This window comes from Crocodylus porosus, unplaced genomic scaffold, assembly GCF_001723895.1.
Source record: "Crocodylus porosus isolate Cpor-Errol unplaced genomic scaffold, CroPor_comp1, whole genome shotgun sequence".
Lineage (NCBI taxonomy): Eukaryota > Metazoa > Chordata > Crocodylia > Crocodylidae > Crocodylus > Crocodylus porosus.
Genome location: NW_017728927.1, coordinates 4,474,952 through 4,494,640, shown reverse-complemented (window position 1 = coordinate 4,494,640; position 19,689 = coordinate 4,474,952). Strand labels below are relative to the sequence as shown.

General features: G+C 41.6%; 1 protein-coding gene across 3 annotated transcripts in view; it reads right to left on the bottom strand.

Annotated features, from left to right (window-relative positions):
* MYH11 (myosin heavy chain 11) overlaps positions 1-19,689 on the bottom strand; it is an 88,952-nt gene that overhangs the window by 11,718 nt on the left and 57,545 nt on the right. For all 3 annotated transcript variants that reach the window (XM_019541793.1, XM_019541792.1, XM_019541795.1), the window contains 22 exons: positions 19,412-19,585; positions 18,846-18,960; positions 17,608-17,801; positions 17,297-17,418; positions 17,104-17,173; positions 16,802-16,962; positions 14,826-14,934; positions 13,624-13,755; positions 13,171-13,377; positions 12,648-12,785; positions 11,934-12,057; positions 11,053-11,224; positions 9,742-9,954; positions 9,039-9,183; positions 8,737-8,943; positions 5,012-5,116; positions 4,763-4,915; positions 4,035-4,283; positions 3,562-3,774; positions 2,885-3,097; positions 2,078-2,239; positions 860-988 (listed from right to left, as the gene is read on the bottom strand). In XM_019541793.1, coding sequence (XP_019397338.1) covers positions 860-988; positions 2,078-2,239; positions 2,885-3,097; positions 3,562-3,774; positions 4,035-4,283; positions 4,763-4,915; positions 5,012-5,116; positions 8,737-8,943; positions 9,039-9,183; positions 9,742-9,954; positions 11,053-11,224; positions 11,934-12,057; positions 12,648-12,785; positions 13,171-13,377; positions 13,624-13,755; positions 14,826-14,934; positions 16,802-16,962; positions 17,104-17,173; positions 17,297-17,418; positions 17,608-17,801; positions 18,846-18,960; positions 19,412-19,585 — 3,507 coding nt within the window. The remainder of the gene's footprint in view (positions 1-859; positions 989-2,077; positions 2,240-2,884; positions 3,098-3,561; positions 3,775-4,034; positions 4,284-4,762; positions 4,916-5,011; positions 5,117-8,736; positions 8,944-9,038; positions 9,184-9,741; positions 9,955-11,052; positions 11,225-11,933; positions 12,058-12,647; positions 12,786-13,170; positions 13,378-13,623; positions 13,756-14,825; positions 14,935-16,801; positions 16,963-17,103; positions 17,174-17,296; positions 17,419-17,607; positions 17,802-18,845; positions 18,961-19,411; positions 19,586-19,689) is intronic.

The window sequence follows — 19,689 nt, the reverse complement described above, 5'->3', positions numbered from 1 at the left end:
ACCGGTGGTTTGGGAGAGGCTATTAGGGGTAGGAGGAGGTCTCATTTTCAGGACCCTATTCAGAGTGGGTACCCAGCACCAGTGAGGGCACAGTTTGGGGGAGGGGGGCCCCAGACCCCAGTGCCAGTGAGGGCACAGTTTTGGGGGGGGGGGGCACGAACCCCAGTATTTGAAGGACTATTTTAAAAAGGCCAGGGAGGTCTGGTGCACCGGAGTGTAGTTGTGGTTTGTCTTTTGGGGGGTTTTTTGTTTCGTTTTTTGTTTCCGTTTGGACTGACGGAGGTGGGTTCGGGTTGTGCCTGGGTCTTGAGCCCGCAGCCCACTGGTTGTGGGTCTGGCTCCTGTGCCTCAGGGCCAGGGAGTGCTGTGCTCCATAAGGGAGCAGGAAAAGCTAGAGCCTCAGAGTCCAACCCAGTTTAGTGGGTTTGGACGGGGAGGCCTAGCCAGAGGAAACGGGGGTTAAGCCATAATAGGCGAGACCCCATCATACCCAGAATATAAAAAAAAAAATCCATCAAGACGTGGCAGACTAGATTAGGGCAGGACCGAAGAATTACAAAACAGACCCCAAGGGCACCCCACACGAGGCACAGATAATCAAAAAGATGGCGCAAGGGAAGGTGACCTTTACACAAGGGCTTACTTACCCAGTAAAGCCGATGGGTGCTCAGCATCACTGAAGAGATGCATTTTGCTTGCATGCACTTTGTTCTGAGTGTTTTATACACTTCAGTAGAAACCAGCTACTTACCCCAGAGCCAATGTGATGCTTTTGCATGTTTTGGTTCTCTCAAGCGTAGCTCTGCTACAGAAGATCCTGTGCGGCCTACACAGTATTACTAACTACGTTCATATTTACCTCCTGAAGCTGGATAATTTCTGCTTCCAGGCTCTTGGCTTTCTTCTCATTTTCTCTCGCAGTAGCAAATATTTCTTCTCTTGAGGCACGGGCATCATCTAGCTCCCTCTGGAAGTCCTTCATCTGAGCCTAGTGTCAGACAACCAAAAACAGGGATTTGCATTTGTTTGTGTTTATCAGAGTTATGTTGAAAAGAAAGCTGGACAAAACAGGTCAGAGATGCACATTTCCAGGCAATTACACAACCTTCCTTCTACAGACAACTTCATTAAAGCCCAACTGGCATCTCTCAGACGGATCTGCAAAGTCATTCCAGTTAGGCAGGTACAGCTAGTTATAGATCTTTGATTGTTTTTTTTGAAAATCTTCCTATTTTCCCTCTATGCTTTGAATATTTAAATAAACACAAGATGTTGGTTTCCATCCATTCTCACTGCCTTGCCACAGCCATCAGCCGACGTGGAGATTCGTAAATACCAAATTAAAAGTTGACATAAGCACCTGCTTCTGCTCCTTTGTAATCTTATAGAAAATGCCAAACTTGGAGGCAGAGTAGTTCCTGAACAGATTGCCTATCTGTGCTTTTAAGTCACTGTTGACCTATCTATAAAGTCTCCTCTACCTTGATCAGGAATTGTCAGGCACAGTGTTCTTGAAAATCGCCTTATTAATGCAGAAAATAATACCTGTTTTTTCAATGCTATGTCCAAAGCTGGTGAGAGATGTTGGAGGACCTAGGCATCATGAGCCCCTCCTTCCTGCCATCCTCACATAAAATGATTTGTACTAACTTTACTTAATGTGGCCCCTCATACCTTAGGACTCCAAGCAGTTGCGGTAGCTGCTTGCCAAAACTGGCTTTGGCGCTCTAGCACATGAGCATAGCAAAAGGTGAGCCCTATAGATACATGAGAGCCCTTTCTTTCATCTCTTTATAGGAACCTTAGGTTTTCTTCATACAGATGCCAACAGCACATCAGTGATCTCACTTTTAGTGGGATATAGGCTAGTACATTGCTGTCACTCTAAGTACAACCATTTAGCCTCAACAACATTTGGATCTGGGTTTATGCTTACTCCCCAGTCTATCATTTCTACCATCTAATTTGCCATTTCAATCTAGCATCAAGATGACAACTGTCATCTAATGTCTGCATTGCAACTATACAAATCGTACCAAGGGGCCAAGAGAACAATTGCACCCTGGGAACCACGTACCTGTAGCTTACGAAGCTGTTTAATAGCTTCTTCCCGACCTTTATTAGCAGAGTCAGCTTGGCCTTCTAGGTCTTTAATGTCAATCTCCAATTTCTTCTTGGCTGCTGTTGCCAGGGCACGTTGCTTCCGCTCATCTTCCAGTTCTGTTTCATACTCATGGAGCTAATGGTAAAAGAATATTTTGTTTATGCTTTTCTAAAGCACTTGAGCCCACTTGCATCCAGTCCACTCACACCTGACTATGGAATACAGCCCCTAGCAGTTGGCCTGCAAATAATAAAAAGCCCCATTTTTTTTAAATAAACATCCTAAAGGCAAAATACATTTTCATTTAACTTCATAATTGAAGGTTATTGTGCACAGAGGCACAATGCTGGTTCCCACCTGACGGATGAGTGTGTGGTACAGAATGTGATATTGGGCTTTGCAGTCACAACGTCACCTGTACCAGTAGGGTTCTGTCTAGGGGAGCCAGGTATTCTATGCAGAAGCTATTTTTCACTGCATGGGAGTGTTTTTTACCATGGTGTCAGAGTTAGTGAGTCAGGTTACTTATTCTTAACGAATCCAAGAATTACATTGCTACATATGCTATGTTTCAGTCTTATGTGCCTGATACTGAGATAGATGCAGCCATAACAGTGCTGCAGCTTTTTTCTTTAATGAAGCGAAGTGGCTTACAATGTTTTCATTGGTCAATCACAAGGAGAAGGGATGTCGTCTTCTTTATGGAGAGGGAGCTAATATTGATAACATGAAGCAAGGGATCTGAGTAAGGACTACAGAGTCGACCAGAAGGAATTATACCTGTTTAAGCAGCTGTCGCTTCTTCTCCTCATTCTGTTCATCTCTGGCTTGCAGATCTCTTTCAAACTGTCCTTTCAGAGCCTGCATATTAACTTCCAATCTAAGCTTGGCATCTTCTGTTGCCTGAAGCTCATCCTCTAGCTCTTCTAACTGTGTCTTCATCTCTTCCACTTGCTGCTCCAGGGCACGTTTAGATTTCTCCAATTCATGAACCTTTCAGGCAATGAGAAAAAAAAAATCCAATAAAATGGGTAGAATTGATGGGAGTATGTGCTTAGATAAGCAGTTGTCACTAGGGAAAGATAATTCAGATACAATAGCAGCTGCTGGCAAAATCAAATTGCATTAATATACTCAGAATTGAGAGTTTACAACTTGGAAGCTGCTTACTGGCCATTAATATTTTCCAGTTTTAGGAATAAGGGATATTCTTTTCTTCAACATCAATAATTTACTGATTATCAGTGGTGTCAAGACTAGAGATGACAAAGCAAAATACTTGAAAGACACTTGCAGATGCATGTGGAGCTGGTCATGGAGATCTGCCTAAAATGCCCGATTAGTGTTGAATGGATTTGCGTGCTGGGGAGAATTTCCCACACTGAACATTTTAAATTAGCACATAAGAAACAGGCGTAAAAATTTTTGGCTGGTATGACTAAACACTAGAGACTTACACTCTTGCCCACATCATCCTTGGAGCTAACTAGATCTTCCATTTCAGCTTTCAACAATTTGTTGGCTCTCTCCAGTTCTTCTTTGGCTTCCAAGGCCTCCTCAAGAGCCCGGGCCAGTGACAAAGCCTTTGTTTCTTTTTCTCTAGCTTCTGCTTCTGCTCTGTCCCTTTCATCTGCATATTTGGAAGAGATGGTTTTTTCTTCAGCTAGCATCTGTTGAAAAATGATATAAAAAAAAGCTCTCAGTCTGAGCACAGTAGTCTTATCACTGTGGAAAGCCATTAGCTGCAGGGTTTTCTGTAGCATCAGTCTTCTCAAATGTTAATTGCCGAAAAAGCTTATTGCTGAACATATGCAGATGCAAAATTAACCGTTGTATCAATAATTCACCCTAATTTTTTTTTTTTTTTTTTATAGATGATATCATTTTCTCCCACCTGTGACTTTTAGCAGAACTAACTATAAATTCATACCTGATCAAACTTCTTTTGCTTTTTCTCCAGGTTGGAGACCAGCTGGCGCTGATTGTCCAGGTCCACAATGAGATCATCCAGCTCCTGCTGGAGTCTGTTCTTGGTTTTTTCCAGTTTATCATAAGAAGCAGCCTTCTCCTCAAACTGCTGTGTGAGACCTTCAATTTCCTTCTGGAATTTCTTTCTGCCTTCCTCCAGACCTTCTATTGTGCTGACATATTCCTGAAGCTTCTTCTTTGAGTCAGAAAGCTAGAATTTCAATTTAGAGAATAAAACAAATCTTAATAGGAGGAGCAACCAAGGTGTACAAATGGCTGCCTCATCTGATACCTTCCCACAACCTCAGTTGGGACTACCTAATTTGCCCAGTCTGAAGCTGATGGCTGTCACTCATTAAAACAAGAAGGCTTACAGAGATTCCAGGCATGTTATGTAAGATTCCTCTTCAAAATGAACTTGGAGTTACATCAAGATATAGTTGGGTGTCCTATATATAGGTCATACTTTTTTCCAGGACAAGCGTGGGAGACTACTTACTGGCTGAACTCTAAAATTCTCTGGGCTACCTTTGGCTTAAGAGACACAAACTTGCTATTTTTGGCCTAGGAACATAAATTCACTGCCTTGACATAGCTAGGAATAATTCTAGAGATTAAAATCTCTGTGTGTATTGTGAAAACTCTCAATGTTGAGAGTTTGTGAAAACTCTGGAGCTAATAATTTGGTACCTGTATTGTCAGTGTTGAAATATGCCGCTCCAAGTTTTGTTTTACTTCTGCTTCTTCCTCCAGCTGCTCTTGCAGGCTATTCTTCTCATCCTCCAGCTGACGAAGCTTGGTGGTTACATTTAGTTTTTGCCGAGTTTCTTCTTGAAGCAGCTCCTACAAAGACGATGTCAATGTATAATATGGTCATTTTCAGTTCTTTTATAACACAGTTTACATGATAGTTGAACTCTTTATAATGGGAAGCTTCACCTGTGTGTCCTGTAGCTGAGATCCCAAACTTGCAACATCTTTGGTAAGCTTGATCGTCTTGCTTTCTGCATCATTGAGCAGGCCCGTTACACTTTCCACTTCAACCTAAGAAGAAATAACATTTCTATTGATCTGTACATCTTCAATATCACCATCCCAACAAAGTACATTTGGGATGGTCCAGGCTAAAGTCTTGAATTAGGATTTGATTTCAAATGGTAGATTCTGAATATAGTTCTATGCTGGCAGGCAGTTCTGGAACCTCGGCAGGTGACTGTTTTGCAATCCAGCTTTGACTACTACCTTATGAGGCTCATCCATTTTGAGCACCAATGTTACTGCCAGGAGTGACCTTGAGCAGATCAAGAGTGACTACAGGGCTCTGGGTGTAACAGTGAAAGAGACAGGGGCACAGGTGATGTTCTCTTCAATCCTTCTGGTCAAGGGGAAAGGCTGGGTAGGTGTGGATGCATTCTGCAAATCAATGCATGGCTGTGTAGGTTGTGTCACTGGCAGGGATTCAACTTCTTTGGCCATGGGACGTTGCTCCAAGAAGGATTGCTAGGAAGAGATGGTATTCACTTGATGAAAAAAGGGAAGAGCATCTTTGCAGACAGGCTCGGTGACCTAGTGAGAAGGGCTTTAAATTAGGTTCACCACGGGATGGAGACCAAAGCCCTGAGGTAAGTGGGAGACCTGGAGGAAGCACAAGAAGGAGGGGGCACCAGAGGAGGACTCCTCATTCTTAATAAGAAAGTAGGGCAATTGGCTAGCTACCTCAGGTGTCTGTCCACAAATGCATGGAGCCTGGGAAACAAGCAGGAAGAACTGGAAGTCCTTGCACAATCAAGAAACTATTGAAATAACAGAGACTTGGTGGGAGCTCCCATGACTGGAGCACTGTCATGGATGGGTACACACTGTTCAGGAAGGACAAGCTGGGAGAAGACAAGGAGGAGTTGCACTGTATGTAAAAGAGCCATATGATTGCTCACAGTTCCAGTATGAAACTGGAGATAGACCTGTTGAAAGTCTCTAGGTTAAGGTTGGAGGGAACAGCAACAAAGGTGATGTTGTGGTGGGTGTCTGCTATAGACAGAGCAGGAGGATGAGGCTTTCTTCAGACAACAAGCAGAAGCTTCCAGATTATAGGCCCAAGTTCTCATGGGGGATTTCAATCACCCTGCCATCTTCTGGGAGGACAATACAACAGTGCACAAGCAATCCAGGAAGTTTTTAGAGAGAGTTGGGGACAACTTCCTGGTGCACATGTTGGAAAGACCAAGCAGGGGCCGTGCTCTTCTTGACTTACTGCTCACAAACAGGGAAGAATTGGCGGGGGATATAGAAGTCGATGGCAACTTGGCAGCTATGACCATGAGACGATTGAGTTCAGGATCCTGACAAAAGGAAGAAAAGAGAGCAGCAGAGTATGCACCCTGGACTTTAAAAAAAAAAAAAAAAAAAGAAAAAAAACAGACTTTGACTCCCTCAGGGAACTGATAGGCAGGATCCCCTGGGAGGCCAGTCTGAGGGAGAGAAGAGTTCAGGAGAGCTGGTTGTATTTTAAAGAAACTGTATTGAGGGTGCAGGAACAAACAATCCTGATCTGCAGGAGGAATAGTAAACATGGCAGGCGACCAGCCTGGCTTAGCACAGAAATCTTCAGTGAGCTTAAACATAAAAAGAAAGCTTACAAGAAGTGGAAGCTTGGACAGATGACAAGGGAGGAGTATAAGAGCATTGCTCGGTCATGCAGGGATGAAATCAGGAAGGCCAAAGCACAACTGGAGTTGCAGCTAGCAAGGGATGTGAAAGGTAGCAAGAAGGATTTCTATAAGTCTCTTAGTAACAAGAGGAAGGTCAGGGGAAGTCCTTTAGTGAATGGGGGAGGCAGCCTAGTAACAGATGATGTGAAAGGCTGAAGTACTCAATGGCTTTTTTTTTTTTTACCTCGGTCTTCACAGCTGAAGTCAGCCCCCAGGCTACTACACTGGGCAGCACAGTTTGGGGAGAAGGTAAGCAGCCCTCGGTGGTGAAAGAACAGCTTAGGGACTATTTAGAAAAGCTGGACATATATGTCCCTGGGGCTGGATGCAATGCATCCAAGGGGTGCTGAGGGAGTTGGTTGATGCGACTGCAGAGCCACTGGCCATTATCTTTGAAAATTTGTGGTGATCTGGGGAGGTCCCAGACAATTGGAAAAGGGCAAGTATAGTGCCCATATTTTAGAGAGAGGAAGGAAGATCCAGGGAACTACAGACCCAGTCAGTCTCACCTCAGTCCCTGGAAAAATCATGGCGCAGGTCCTCAAGGAACCCATTTCTAAGCACTTGGAGGAGAAGAAAGTGATTTAGGAACAGTCAGCATGTTCACCAAGGGCAAGTCATGCCTGATTAACCTAATTACTTTTTTATGAGATGACTGGCTCTGTGAGTATGGGAAATGGGTGGATGTGATATACTTTGACTTTGGTCTAATAAAAGATACCACCTCTTCCATGAGTTTTGCTTCCTTCTGACTTTAGCAAGGCTTTTGCTACAGCCTCCCACAGCATTATTGCAAGCAAGCTAAAGAAGTATGGGTTGAATGAATGGACTGTAAGGTGAATAAAAAGCTGGCTAGATTGCCAGGCTCAATGGGCAGAGTATCAAAAGGCTTGAGGTCTAGATGGCAGCTGGTATCAAGTGGAGTGCCCCAGGGGTCGGTCCTGGGGCCAGTTTTGTTCAATATCTTCATTAACGAGCTGGAAGATGGGATGGAGTTCACTTCCAGCAAGTTTGCAGATGACACTAAGCTGGGGGGAGTATTAGATATTGTGGAGGGTAGGGCTAGGATTCAGAGTGGCCTAGACAAATTGGAGGATTGGGTCAAAAGAAATCTCGTGAGGTTCAATAAGGACAAGTAGAAAGTCCTGCACTTAGGACAGAACAATCCCACTGACTGCTACAGGTTTGAGACCACCTGGCTAAGCAGCAGCTCTGCAGAAAAGGACGTGTGGCTTACAGTGGACAATAAGCTGGATATGTGTCAGCAGCATGCTCTTGTTGCCAAGAAGGCTAACAGCATACTGGGCTGCATTAGTAGGAGCATTGCCAGCAGATCAAGGGAAGTAATTATTCCCCTCTATTCTGCACTGGTGAGGCCACATTGGGAGTATTGTGCCCACTTTTGGGCCCCCCACTACAGAAAGGATGTGGACAAATTGAAGAGAGTCCAGTGGAGAGCAACAAAAATGGTTCAGGGGCTGGGGCACATCACTTTTGAGGAGAGGCTGAGGGAACTGGGCTTATTTAGTCTGGAGAAGAGAAGGCTGAGGGGATTCAACTACCTGAAGGGGGCTCCAAAGAGGATGGAGCTAGACTGTTCTCAGTGGTGGCTAATGACAGAACAAGGGGCAATGGTTTCAAGTTGCATCAAGGGAAGATTAGTTTGAATATTAGGAAAAATGTTCTCACTAGGAGGGTGGTAAAGCACTGGAATGGGTTACCTAGAGAGGCAGCAGAATTTCTAACCTTGGAGTTTTTTAAGACCTGGCTCGACAAAGCCCTGGGTGGAATGATCTAGGTGGGGACGGTCCTGCAACAGGGAGTTGGACTAGATGTCCTGAGGTCCCTTCCAGCCCTAAGCTTCTATGATTCTATGTGACACAAGTTGGTACAAAAAAAGGTGAAAATAGCTATTGCCTGCCAAGTCTTACTGTCACAGAAGAAAGTCTCTCTTACCTGTAACTTATAGACTTTTTCATTGAGTTCTGTCCGGACACGCTCTCCATCAGTATACTTGGACTGTAGTTCCTGGAGCTGCACCTCCAGCTTCTTCTTTTTGTGCTCCACATCTTGTTTGACCTGGTTTAGTGTCCTGATTTCAGTACTCAGGTCAGCATTTTCTTTCTCCAATGTCTGTTTGCTCTTGTCCAAATTTGCTTTAGCCTGAAAGCGCGAAGCAAATAAAAACACACAGAGTAAAAGACGACCATAACAAATAATAGATAACATAGTTTTCAAGGGGAAAGTTTTCCTTTTACCCGTTTAAATTGCTCCAGCTGTTCTGTTAGCTCTTCCACAGCCTGAGTATGCTTCTGCCTCATCTCCTGGACCTGGGCTTCATGAGTTCGAGTCTCTTCTTCCAAAGCTCTCTTCAACACTGTGACCTCCTGTTCTCTCTTTGCTCTGGAAAGTAATACATACAGAACAGCAGGCAGGAGATTTCCCGTCACATGAAAAATTATATTGTTGCACAACACAGCAGGAGCAGCAGCAGCACATAGCCTTTAGCTTAAAAGCTTAATAAGCATTAGTACTTGCCCTGGTCTAGCGCTTTAATGTGATGGAAAGACTTGTGAGTTCCAAAGAGATGCTAAACTGTTGCTAGGCCCACCCCTGCCAGACAGGTCAAAGGACAGGGAGCAGATGGAAAACAATTCACTGATCCTTCATGTTGGCAATTGAGCACTAGATCACCACTCTCTCACTGCATACAATTTGTAGTACAGAACTACAAAGATTCAAGATTTTAACTGACTGGCTTGCCTGAATCTGTGGAGAGCATCACTGTCATGGCCTGAACAAGAATCCAAGCATTCCTTGTACACCAGTTTGTGCTCAGACTATATAGCGCTCTCTGCCAGGAATGCAAAGCCTTCTACCTTGCTAGATATGTGTATGTATGTGATACTTTACTGCTGTTGTAATTCGTGGTTCTATAGCGATCTTTCAGGAGTTTGGTACCTGAGTTCTTGCTGTGTGGCTGTGCTATCCAAAGTATCTTCAAGCTCTGTTTTAAGGGCCTCCAGCTCCTCACCCAGGTCTCTCTTTTGTTTCTCTGCTTTATTTCTAGCTGCCCTCTCAGAGTCCAAATCTTCTTGGAGGTCAGAGATGTGGCCTTCCAGCTCCCGGATTTTCTTGAGGGCATTATTTTTCTGAGCCATTTCATCTTCAAGCCTGGCAAGAAAATATGTAATGGCAACATAAACAATATTCCTCTGCTTCCTGGCCAGTCCATAAACAGCAGCTTAAGATTTCTAATGAAGAGTGTTGAGTTTTAGGGAGCTAGTGGGATGACTGTAACCTGAACTAACAAAATGTATTCAGTTGTTTGTGATTATTTTGGTAGACATGTAAGTAATCCATCCAGGAAACATTTAAGATGACACAGCATTTTATGATAACATGTACATTAACTACATATTTAAGGCTGGGATTTTCAAAAGCTCTCTGTGTTGGCTTAGCTATGTTCTTGTCGAAACCAATGGGATTTCAATGTGACTAGAGTTAGGCCAACTCAAAGAGCTTTCAACAATTCCAGCCTAACTATACATGTTAATGTATGCTGTAAATTCAGCTTGGAGCAAAATTGTGCAAATAATCTTGGTTAGTAGAGAGAAATGATGACAGAAGAGGAGGTGTTCTTATCACCAGATGACATGTAGTGCTGAGAAGCTCTTTTGTATCTGCAGATTAAGCTTTGTCAACTGACATGTAAGAAACTGGGCCCCCAATGTGAGAAAACATTAAGGGGGTATGGCGGGGGAGAAGGCCTGTTTGATGCACCTGTATGGGGACAAAGTGTCCCAAAACAAACTGGTTGCAGTGACTTTACTTCCAATGAGGGGCATAATGCCTTGATCTAGGACTATGAGGTTTTTAGCGCTAAATTCTCACAGCCCAAGAATACAGCACACAAAGTTTATGGAAGAACCCCTCGTGGACTTGAATGGTTGACAGTTTTTGCAGGTCATTTTGTCTATAAACCACTTTTTCATATCTCATATATAATGCGGCAGCACCTGTAAAAAACGATGACTACTAAGAAGAGTTTTTTGGAATCTGGACATAAATCAATTTTACTCATTAGTGGGTTATACTTGATGGTTTTTTAACACAATGACAGACTTAGGAGGTGGGGGAGGCACATAAAAAAAACTCAAACCCAGAGAGCCAACTTAGTACTGAAGTACCCCAGTATCTGCGTGGGTATAAAGCACATGTATTTAGATCTGGGAATCGGTTTAGGTATGTCTCTTGATAGATGGTGGCTACCTGGCGAGAGCGGCCTGCAGCTCTTCTTCCTTTTTGGCCAGCTGCATCTTTAGTTCAGCAATCTGCGCCTGCAGGTCTGCAATCTGCTCATGTAGATCACTGGACTCCCCCTCCAACTTCCTCTTCATTTTCTCCAGTTCTTGTCTGCCCTTTTCCTCTTTCTTCAGTCGCACTGAAAAAATAAGGATTCATGTCAGGGAAGTAGGTCAGCTCAAGGATTCTTGAAGTAATCCTGAATAAAGCTACAGAAGATGCAAATCCACTGAAGCCACTGTACCTCTCTCTGAGGTTACATACTTAGTTATGTCACGGTTTTTTTCCATAGTGACATGCTAGTGCTTTGCTGCTTGAATATGGCCACTCATAAACCAAACCTCTCCGATCCAAGTATTACCTATTTTCTTGGCCTTATTTTTATATATATGACTATTTTCTTTTCTGTGATCATACAAAATAGGAGATATGTTCTCTTCCTGCTTCACAGCTTTTGCAGACTATATCTATTCCTCAAATAAAAAATAAAATTACTTAACTCATTCACCTTTTTCTTGATACAGAAAATATACTTGTAATAAATATAAAAATATTGTAATACACTGATGTAAATGGCCTCAGCATAAGGAACCTGGAAAACACCAGCAAACATGCACATACAAAACAATTAGAATGACATTTGTGCAGATTTAAAAAAAACTCATGTTTTTTATTAAAATACAATTGCTGTGTGATTGATTACAGAATTCCTTGTTTCAGTTTTTCCAGATTGACTGCTTTCAAATAAAACCCTGATGATGGATGCACCCCCTCTTGTCTTTTTTAAAGCTGTCTTTTTAACATGTACCAAGTAAAAATTTATTTTAAATGTTTTTGGTTTTAAATACCTTCCAGTTCTGAAATCATAGATTCATGTTTGTTCTTCAACTTTGTAAGGTTTTTGGCTTTTTCTTCTTCTTCTGCAAGATTTGTTGTTAAATCACTTACTCTTTCTTCAAGGAGTTTTCTTTCCTTAAAAAAATGAGGTACAAGGCTAAAAACCCTAGGGTACTGTCATCTTAAATATCACATTTCCTGACAATGTGATCAATTATGAAGAGGATAAAAAATAGTGGATACTTTTTTTGAGACTAACTAGATTACTGATCTTAAATTTTTAATACTCCCTCTGCAAATGCTACTAAGTATTTGGGCCCTGAATGAGGAAAGCCCCTCTTCAAGCAGACTCAGACAATTATGTTCAATTTAACAAATTAAAAGCAGTCAGTTTTGGGCTCCATGGAATGAGTCTATTTTTGCTGAAGGCTAAGAAGGACTTTTCCTACAGATATTACTTTACCACTATGGGGCTTTTTTCCAAAAATATTTTTGCCACTGTAGGACCCAGCAAGCCAAAGAAATGTACAGTTTATATAATACTTTGGATGGTCTGAGATAAACATAGCAGAGTTGTCGAAAACCTGGTCCAGACACAATGAGCCATGGCCTGCTGTTAGTCTACACAGCTATGAGATTAGGAAGCCGTTTGTGTTGTTAAAGAAAAGATTTTTTCATCTTGCACAGATTTTTACAAAGTAGAAAACAGGACCCATAACACTAACTTTGGTTAGCTTGTTGTTCTGATCCTCCATTACAAGAATGTCATCTTCCATTTTCTTTATTCTGCCTTCTGCTGTTACTTTTTCAAGTTGTAGTTTTTGCCTTGCAGCTTCTTCTTCTTCCAGCTGGTCTTCAAGGTCCTTTTGGGGGAAAAGGAACCCAACAAAAAACCATGAACTCTAGAAATAATAGCATCTAGCTGTACCATTAAAGTCAGCCCAAGCCTATGTAGGTTCCATCACAAGCCTTTCTAGTGGCATGGAAGCAAAGATTTGGTTATCCAGGTATTGAGAAAAAAAATATTCAATTCAATACCTTAAATTCAGTTTGGGGACAGAATGTGAGTATATCTGGCATAAAGAATTAAATGTAAGTTGAAAACTACAGTATTCCTACTGCAGTGTAGCAGATACATGTTCTACAAAGTAGTATGGGGTAGCCATTGCTATAGGATCTGAAGGTGGCTTTTTCTTAGTGTTTTCAGTGAGGCAACATTTTTTTATGAGCTGAATGGAAGCATGGTACCAGCATTTGTTGTTGCATCTTTTTCTTCTCTGCTTGCAGCTGTTGACTCCGCTCCTCCTCCTCTTCAATCCTGGCCTCCATTTCATGCAAGATCTCCTCCAACTCTTGCTTCTTAGCAGCTAGACGGACTCTCATTTCTTCAGCTTCAGCATATAATTCGGTCTCAGCCTGAAGCTGCTCCTGAAGGAGATTTTTTTCTTCACAGAGCTACACAGATAAAACGGACACATAGTTACCACTTGGGTCACAAGTTACTGTTCTCTGTTTCTCCTAGATTGCCACAGCGTACAGGTGAGGGCACCGACAGGAAGTCTGGAGGTTCATTCCCATCGTGAATGGATTCAGGTCCATTTCTGTTAGTAGGATCAGAAGCATAAGGGAGAAAAACCCTTCACTGATCATTTGTGATATTTTCGTGGTACAGAAAAGGAGTGGTACAGAACTGCATGTCACCTGAGTGTGTTTCAGCTCCAGTTCTTTCAATTCACCCTCTGCTTTTTGTTGTCTTTCCTTAATTCTCTGTAGCTCTTCATCTTTGGCCTGCATTTCTTCTTCTTGGCGAGTGACTTGGAGCAGGGGCTTCACCTGAAAAACAAAATAGTGTAACTTTGCACTATCTGCTTTAGTGAATTCTTAACAAGGAGGCCTTAATGACAGTTCTACAGATGTCTCTGTCCTTTTATAGGTAGTGCCTAGATCCAACTAAATCACTTGCTGTTCAACTTCTCTATACCAATGAGTTTCAATAGCACTGCTGTAAGACCAGGTCAGTGTTAGGTTATTCATTTCTTAATTCTTTAAGTTACACCAATTCTTTGACTTGCAAATGGGACTTATGCAGAAAGGGGACAATTAAAATCAGTTCTGATGTGGACTTCTGGCATAGGCACCTCTTTGTTAAAAGCCGAACTGAGTTTCACAGACTCATTTATCAGTGTTGCTGGAGACCCATCATGTGAAAGGGTCAAATTGTTTAAAGAACCTCATATCTGCCCTGCTTACTTAAGATGCACAGTGGCCATACCTGCATGCATAAAAAGGCAACTTATACATGCAGATGGACCACTTGCACATGCCATTATCTTTTTCTTTGTGCAAAACAGGTTATTACTTAGGCATCCTTATGAACATGCAAAATTGAAGGCCACTTTTTGAAAACATAGACCTTTATTAGTAGTAATGAAGACTGAATTTAGCCTGATCACATAGCTCGGGGAAAGCCTCAGTGTTCCAGTTACCAAACCCCAGTGTCATCCTATACCCTCAGATATATATTTTTATGCCTGCAAGAATCTCAATTTACTTTCTTTTTTTCTCTGTAACAAACTCATTTCATGTTCTTACATGAAACAAAAGATCTAAGCTCTCTTTATGTCTTCTTGTGTGACTCGTAGCTTAACTGCACTATGCACACTTATTGTCATTATCTGAATCAAGGTAGAAATAAATCCATATTTTTAGTAGTATTCCAAAAATACATTGGATGGTTTCCTGAATATGAGCATAATCCAAAACTCAATGAAGTCTTGCCATTGATTGGAAGTGACTTTGGAGTAGATCCTATGAGAGAAACTTTTCCTTGTCCTAACATGACTTAATGCATTATTTCTAATGTGAAATGCTAAAGAAGAATTCACTTAACAAGAATCACTCACTTTTGTGAACAGTCTCCACCACTGCCAGTTCCTCAGCTTCAGATAAGCAGCACAGTTTCTCTGAATGACCTTCATTGCTGTCAACTGCTGCTGTCTCTTGGCAAAGGCTCTATGGTTAAAGACAAAATAACTTTTTACAACTGATCTGATGGGACTGAGTGAAATTGTCTGCAGGATACACTTAATTCAAATGAAGCAACCTCAGAATGTGAGTCTCTTGATTCTGTGGCAATGTTTGAAATGTCTGCTGCAAATTTTTCTGTCACTTAAAAAGCATATCTGATTTGTGGTTCCCACAGTTTTTATTTTTATAGATTTCATAGACATTAGGGCTGGAAGGCACCTTGCGAGATTATTGGGTCCAGTCCCCAAGGGGCAAGAAGTCAGTGGGGGTCAGATCACCCCAGCAAGATAAGCAACCAAGCATTTCTTAAAGGTATCCAGAGTAGGTGTTTGCACCACGTCTGGGGGGAGTCTATTCTAGACTCTGGAGACTCGGACGGTAAAGAAGTTTTTCTTTTATGTCCAGCCTAAAACAGTCTTCCAGCAGTTTATGACCATTAGATCTTGTCTTCCTTTGACGTGCCCTGGTGAATAAATGTTCTCCCAGTTCATGATGCACACCCCTTATATATTTATAGGCTGCCACCTGAGCCTTCACTTCTCCAGGCTGACGAGTCCCATGCCTCTCAACTTCTCATAAGGCCTCTTCTCTTCAACTCTAATCATGTGTGTGGGCTCTTCTCTGGGCTCCCTCAATCTTCTCCACGTCCTTTCTAAAGTGTGGACCCAAGAAGTGGATGCAATCATCCAGCTACAGCCTCACCATGGCCAAGTAAAGTGGGAGGATGACTTCTTGGGTCTTGCTTGAGATGCATTGGTAGATGCAAGCCAGAGTTGTATTTGCTTTGCTGGCTGCAGCATCGCATTGGTGGTTCATGTTCATGTTGGGGTCAATCATGACACCTAAGTTTCTTTTGGTCATGGTGCTAGTGAATGTAGCACTGTCGAGCCTATAAGTATGACATGGGTTTTATCTCCCGAGGGTTTTTTTCTCCTTGCATTTCTCTGTGTTGAATGTCATCAGGTTTTGATTCACCCACCTTGTGAGTCTGTCCAGGTACCACCTGAATTACCTGCCTATCCTCTAGCGCTACCACATTTCCCCATAATTTGGTGTTGTCTGCAAATGTAGCCAGTCCACTTCTAACATCCAGATCGTTTATGAAATGGTTGAATTATATGATGGTCTAATTTATGATGGTCTAATTACAGAAGTGGGCTCAAGCCACCAACAATGGACCTAGTTTGGGAGATGGACATTTCCAGCGTACAAGTCCTCAGATCTAGACTGTGTGTTCAATTTCAACATTTAATCATACTATATTGAAAATTGTTTGTTCAGTAGTATGAGGTGAATATAGGGGAAGATGAATTTATTTGTGAATCTAGGGGAAGGGTCATTACTGCTAAAGTTTTTATGGTTGGTTTTAAGCTCCTAGACTGCTCAGAAGGCTCAAATTAATTAGGAAAAAAAGCCAGGTGATTCAAATGTTTGGTGCTTCAAGCTCAAGGTATAGAATGGTAGGTTCAATATTTTATATCAGGAGCTGTATTGTTTGTACTGTGGCAGCACTTAAAATCCAGTTATAGATAAGGATTCCCAGGTGCTAGATGCTGTACAAACACATTCAGATCCCCAGGTGTTAGATGCTGTACAAACACATTCCAAGGAGATAGTCCTTCCTCCAAATAGCTTGATGTCTAAGTAGATTTACCATGCTATTCATCTATTAGGAACAAGACAAGATTCCTCTTACATGTAAATGAAACATGTAATGCATTAGGTACTACCGAAATGGAAACCACATGCAGCATTAACAAATCCTCAATTGTAATGCAAACAACTACATACTTCAGTACAGATATAGATTATTGCCACAGACATTATTTTGTTGCTGAGGAAAGGGGCTTACTTTCTTGCCAGGTAGCCTCGGCATTGAGCCTGGAAAGCAATAATGATATCTGTGATCTTCAAATCTCTCTCCTCTTCCAGATGAGCCAGCACACCAGTTCTGAAGAAGATTTTACTTTGTCCAATTCTGAACAAGTTGGGATCAAGTTCTAATGCTTTAATCTGTAGGGAGAGGAATAAAAACATTGCATTGATTCTGTTGTTACAGTAGAGTCTCAAAATATATTTTGACAGAATACTCTTTATACTGTTTTCAGGGAAGTAACCATTTCCATGTAAAATGTATGTCCTGACTTTGCTTACCATCAGTATGCAGGCCTGTTTTCCATCCATAAATCCTTTAGGAATAGCACTTGCAGCAAGAATTTCATATCTGTAAACAAAGGTGGTAGAGAAGTTAAAAACAGATGACTTAGCACAGATCTGATCTGATTTTCAGTCAACCCAAATGCTGACGACAGCATCTGAAACGTAATTTATAATATAGGTGTCCTACCGCTGGCGGAATTCCTGGAAGACAATTCTGTTGGGGAATCCCTGTCGGCAGATACGAATGCCTTCCAAGACACCATTGCATCGCAACTGCTCCAACACTAAATGGGCATCCAGTTTGCCAGCCTGTGAAATGAGGGCATTTTACAGTTATAGCACACAAAGTAACTGAGAAAAGAAGGTAAACATTCAGACGGGATATGTGCAGTGGCAGACATTGCTCTGGCATTTACTTTGTTATTATAACAACAAGTCGAATTTTACAAAATTAATGTAGCATATTCCAAATTTGAAAACTTCAGCATTGTTATTTACCCTTTTTTCATGATTTGGAATGATACAACGGACAAAGTTTGGATTCGTGTTTCTTAGGGTGGTCATCAACTTAGTCAGCTGCTCCTTGTACAGTTGCCCAACAGTACGGAACATGCCCTTCTTGGCTTTTGAAGCACTAGGAAGGGTACTTTCAGTCACCTTTGCCATCTGGTCCAGCCCCACTATACGGTCAACTGAAATGAAAAAGCAAATATGAACGGAACCTCTCGCATGAACTGTCTTCAAAGTTCATTATTTCTGACACTAGCTGTTCTGCATGTTCGGTTAAGATCTAACATAAAGTAGAAATATAGTATTTTGATGGCACTACAAAAATGAGAATTAGCAATAGTAGTAACTGCAGTAGAAAAGATTATAATCATAAGACCTATTTAGTGAGCCGCTTCTGTGTCAGCACTGAAAATGTAGTAGTTGTCAGTACCAGACAACAGAAAAAAGTGCTTCTGAATGGAGAGTCAATGTAGAGGAGGCGTACACTACTTCAGTCTTATCTAATTGATTATTTCTCACAAGGCCTATATGTCAAGAAACCGGTTGTCCAGTGAGTCAATGCCAGAATGAGGAAATTAGCCATACTCTTGACTCCCACCCTGGTGTACTATCCACTGAGCCATACTCCTTCAAAACCTTCGGAGTCATCTCCCCTGAAAATCCAAAAGTTCTTTCCTACGCCAGTCAGAAAAAACCCCAGGGTTCTGCTATTTACATATTATTGCTGTTTAATAATAATACATTCAAATCTTATATTTGTGTAATTTGTTTGGTTTTAAAGTACTATGTAGTCTTTCTCTCTCACACACACATACACACATTCTTCCTTGGCCCACTCAAATGTAGTTTAAACTTTACTTCAGTGGCGGTGACCACACAGATTGCACACAATCATTTTTAAACAGCAAAAATAACTTAAATTGAATAAACTGCCCAATGTGATATACTCAGCAACACTTGAATGCTATATCTTCATCTTGATATTTTTAAATGTTATTTTTAAGGAAGAAGTTGATTGGTTTCTGTTTAAAATACTTTCCACAAGGAGTTTATTTTGTAGAATTTTAAAAGGTTGGGGAATAGGATGTTAATGGCTTGGTAACTTCTATCCTTTGTATTTTATTGCCTTGTCCTGTACCTGGGATGAAAAGCAATCAGAATTGTTTTCCAAAGAATGATCCTTAGCCATCCATAACATGTTACAAGTTTAGAATTCAGATTCCTACCATCTTTCCAAAGATCTGCTACAAATTTGTCCGAAGACTGGTTGAGCAAAGAAGTCACATTGTCATTTAATGGATCCATGTTCTTCGTAAGCCAGGCACTCGCATCGTAGTTAACCTTTAGAAAATATCACTGATTTAGAAACCTATGCTCAGTGAAAAATTTCAGTAGTGATGGTCTTGATCCTGATTTGGCACTCCTGCAACTCAGCTAATGAAAAACAAAAACAACATGAAATGCCTACTATACATGAGATAGGCTTTTAGGGTGCCAGTCCTGCAGCCGTATTCCTATCGGGGAATCTCTACTATTTTGTGATTTTCAGAGTACTCACCACTGAATAATTCTGCTCTTATGGGTTTCATTGTTGCCTTAACTTCAGCTGAGTTAGGGCAACAGGGAATGTTTAAGAAAATACCAGTCTCTATGCTACTTTTTACTCCAGCTACTGTAAACCAATTCAAGGACTTTGATTCCATTTCTTGCCAATCTTTTTAATCTTGGGTGTACCACTTAAGCATCAGAATTAAAAGCTGTAATAGTGAAATAGTTTAGTCTTATCCAATACCTTTCCTGCATAGTGGATTATGGAGAACTCTGTTTTATCCTTGAGTTGTTTGGGTTTCTGGAATTTGGTATGGTTGCCTTGTTCTTGACACAGTTTCTCTACAAAGGATGTGTCTGTGGCTTTGGGGAACCAGCACTCTTCATCCAGGAGAGCCAGGACACCAGGAGGGTTGTTCTATAAAGCGAGCAGCAGTATATCAGCATAAACGAGTCAATCATTGCAATAAAATAACCCCATTTTCTATTTCCTCCATGTTCTTAAACCGGCCATACAGCAAT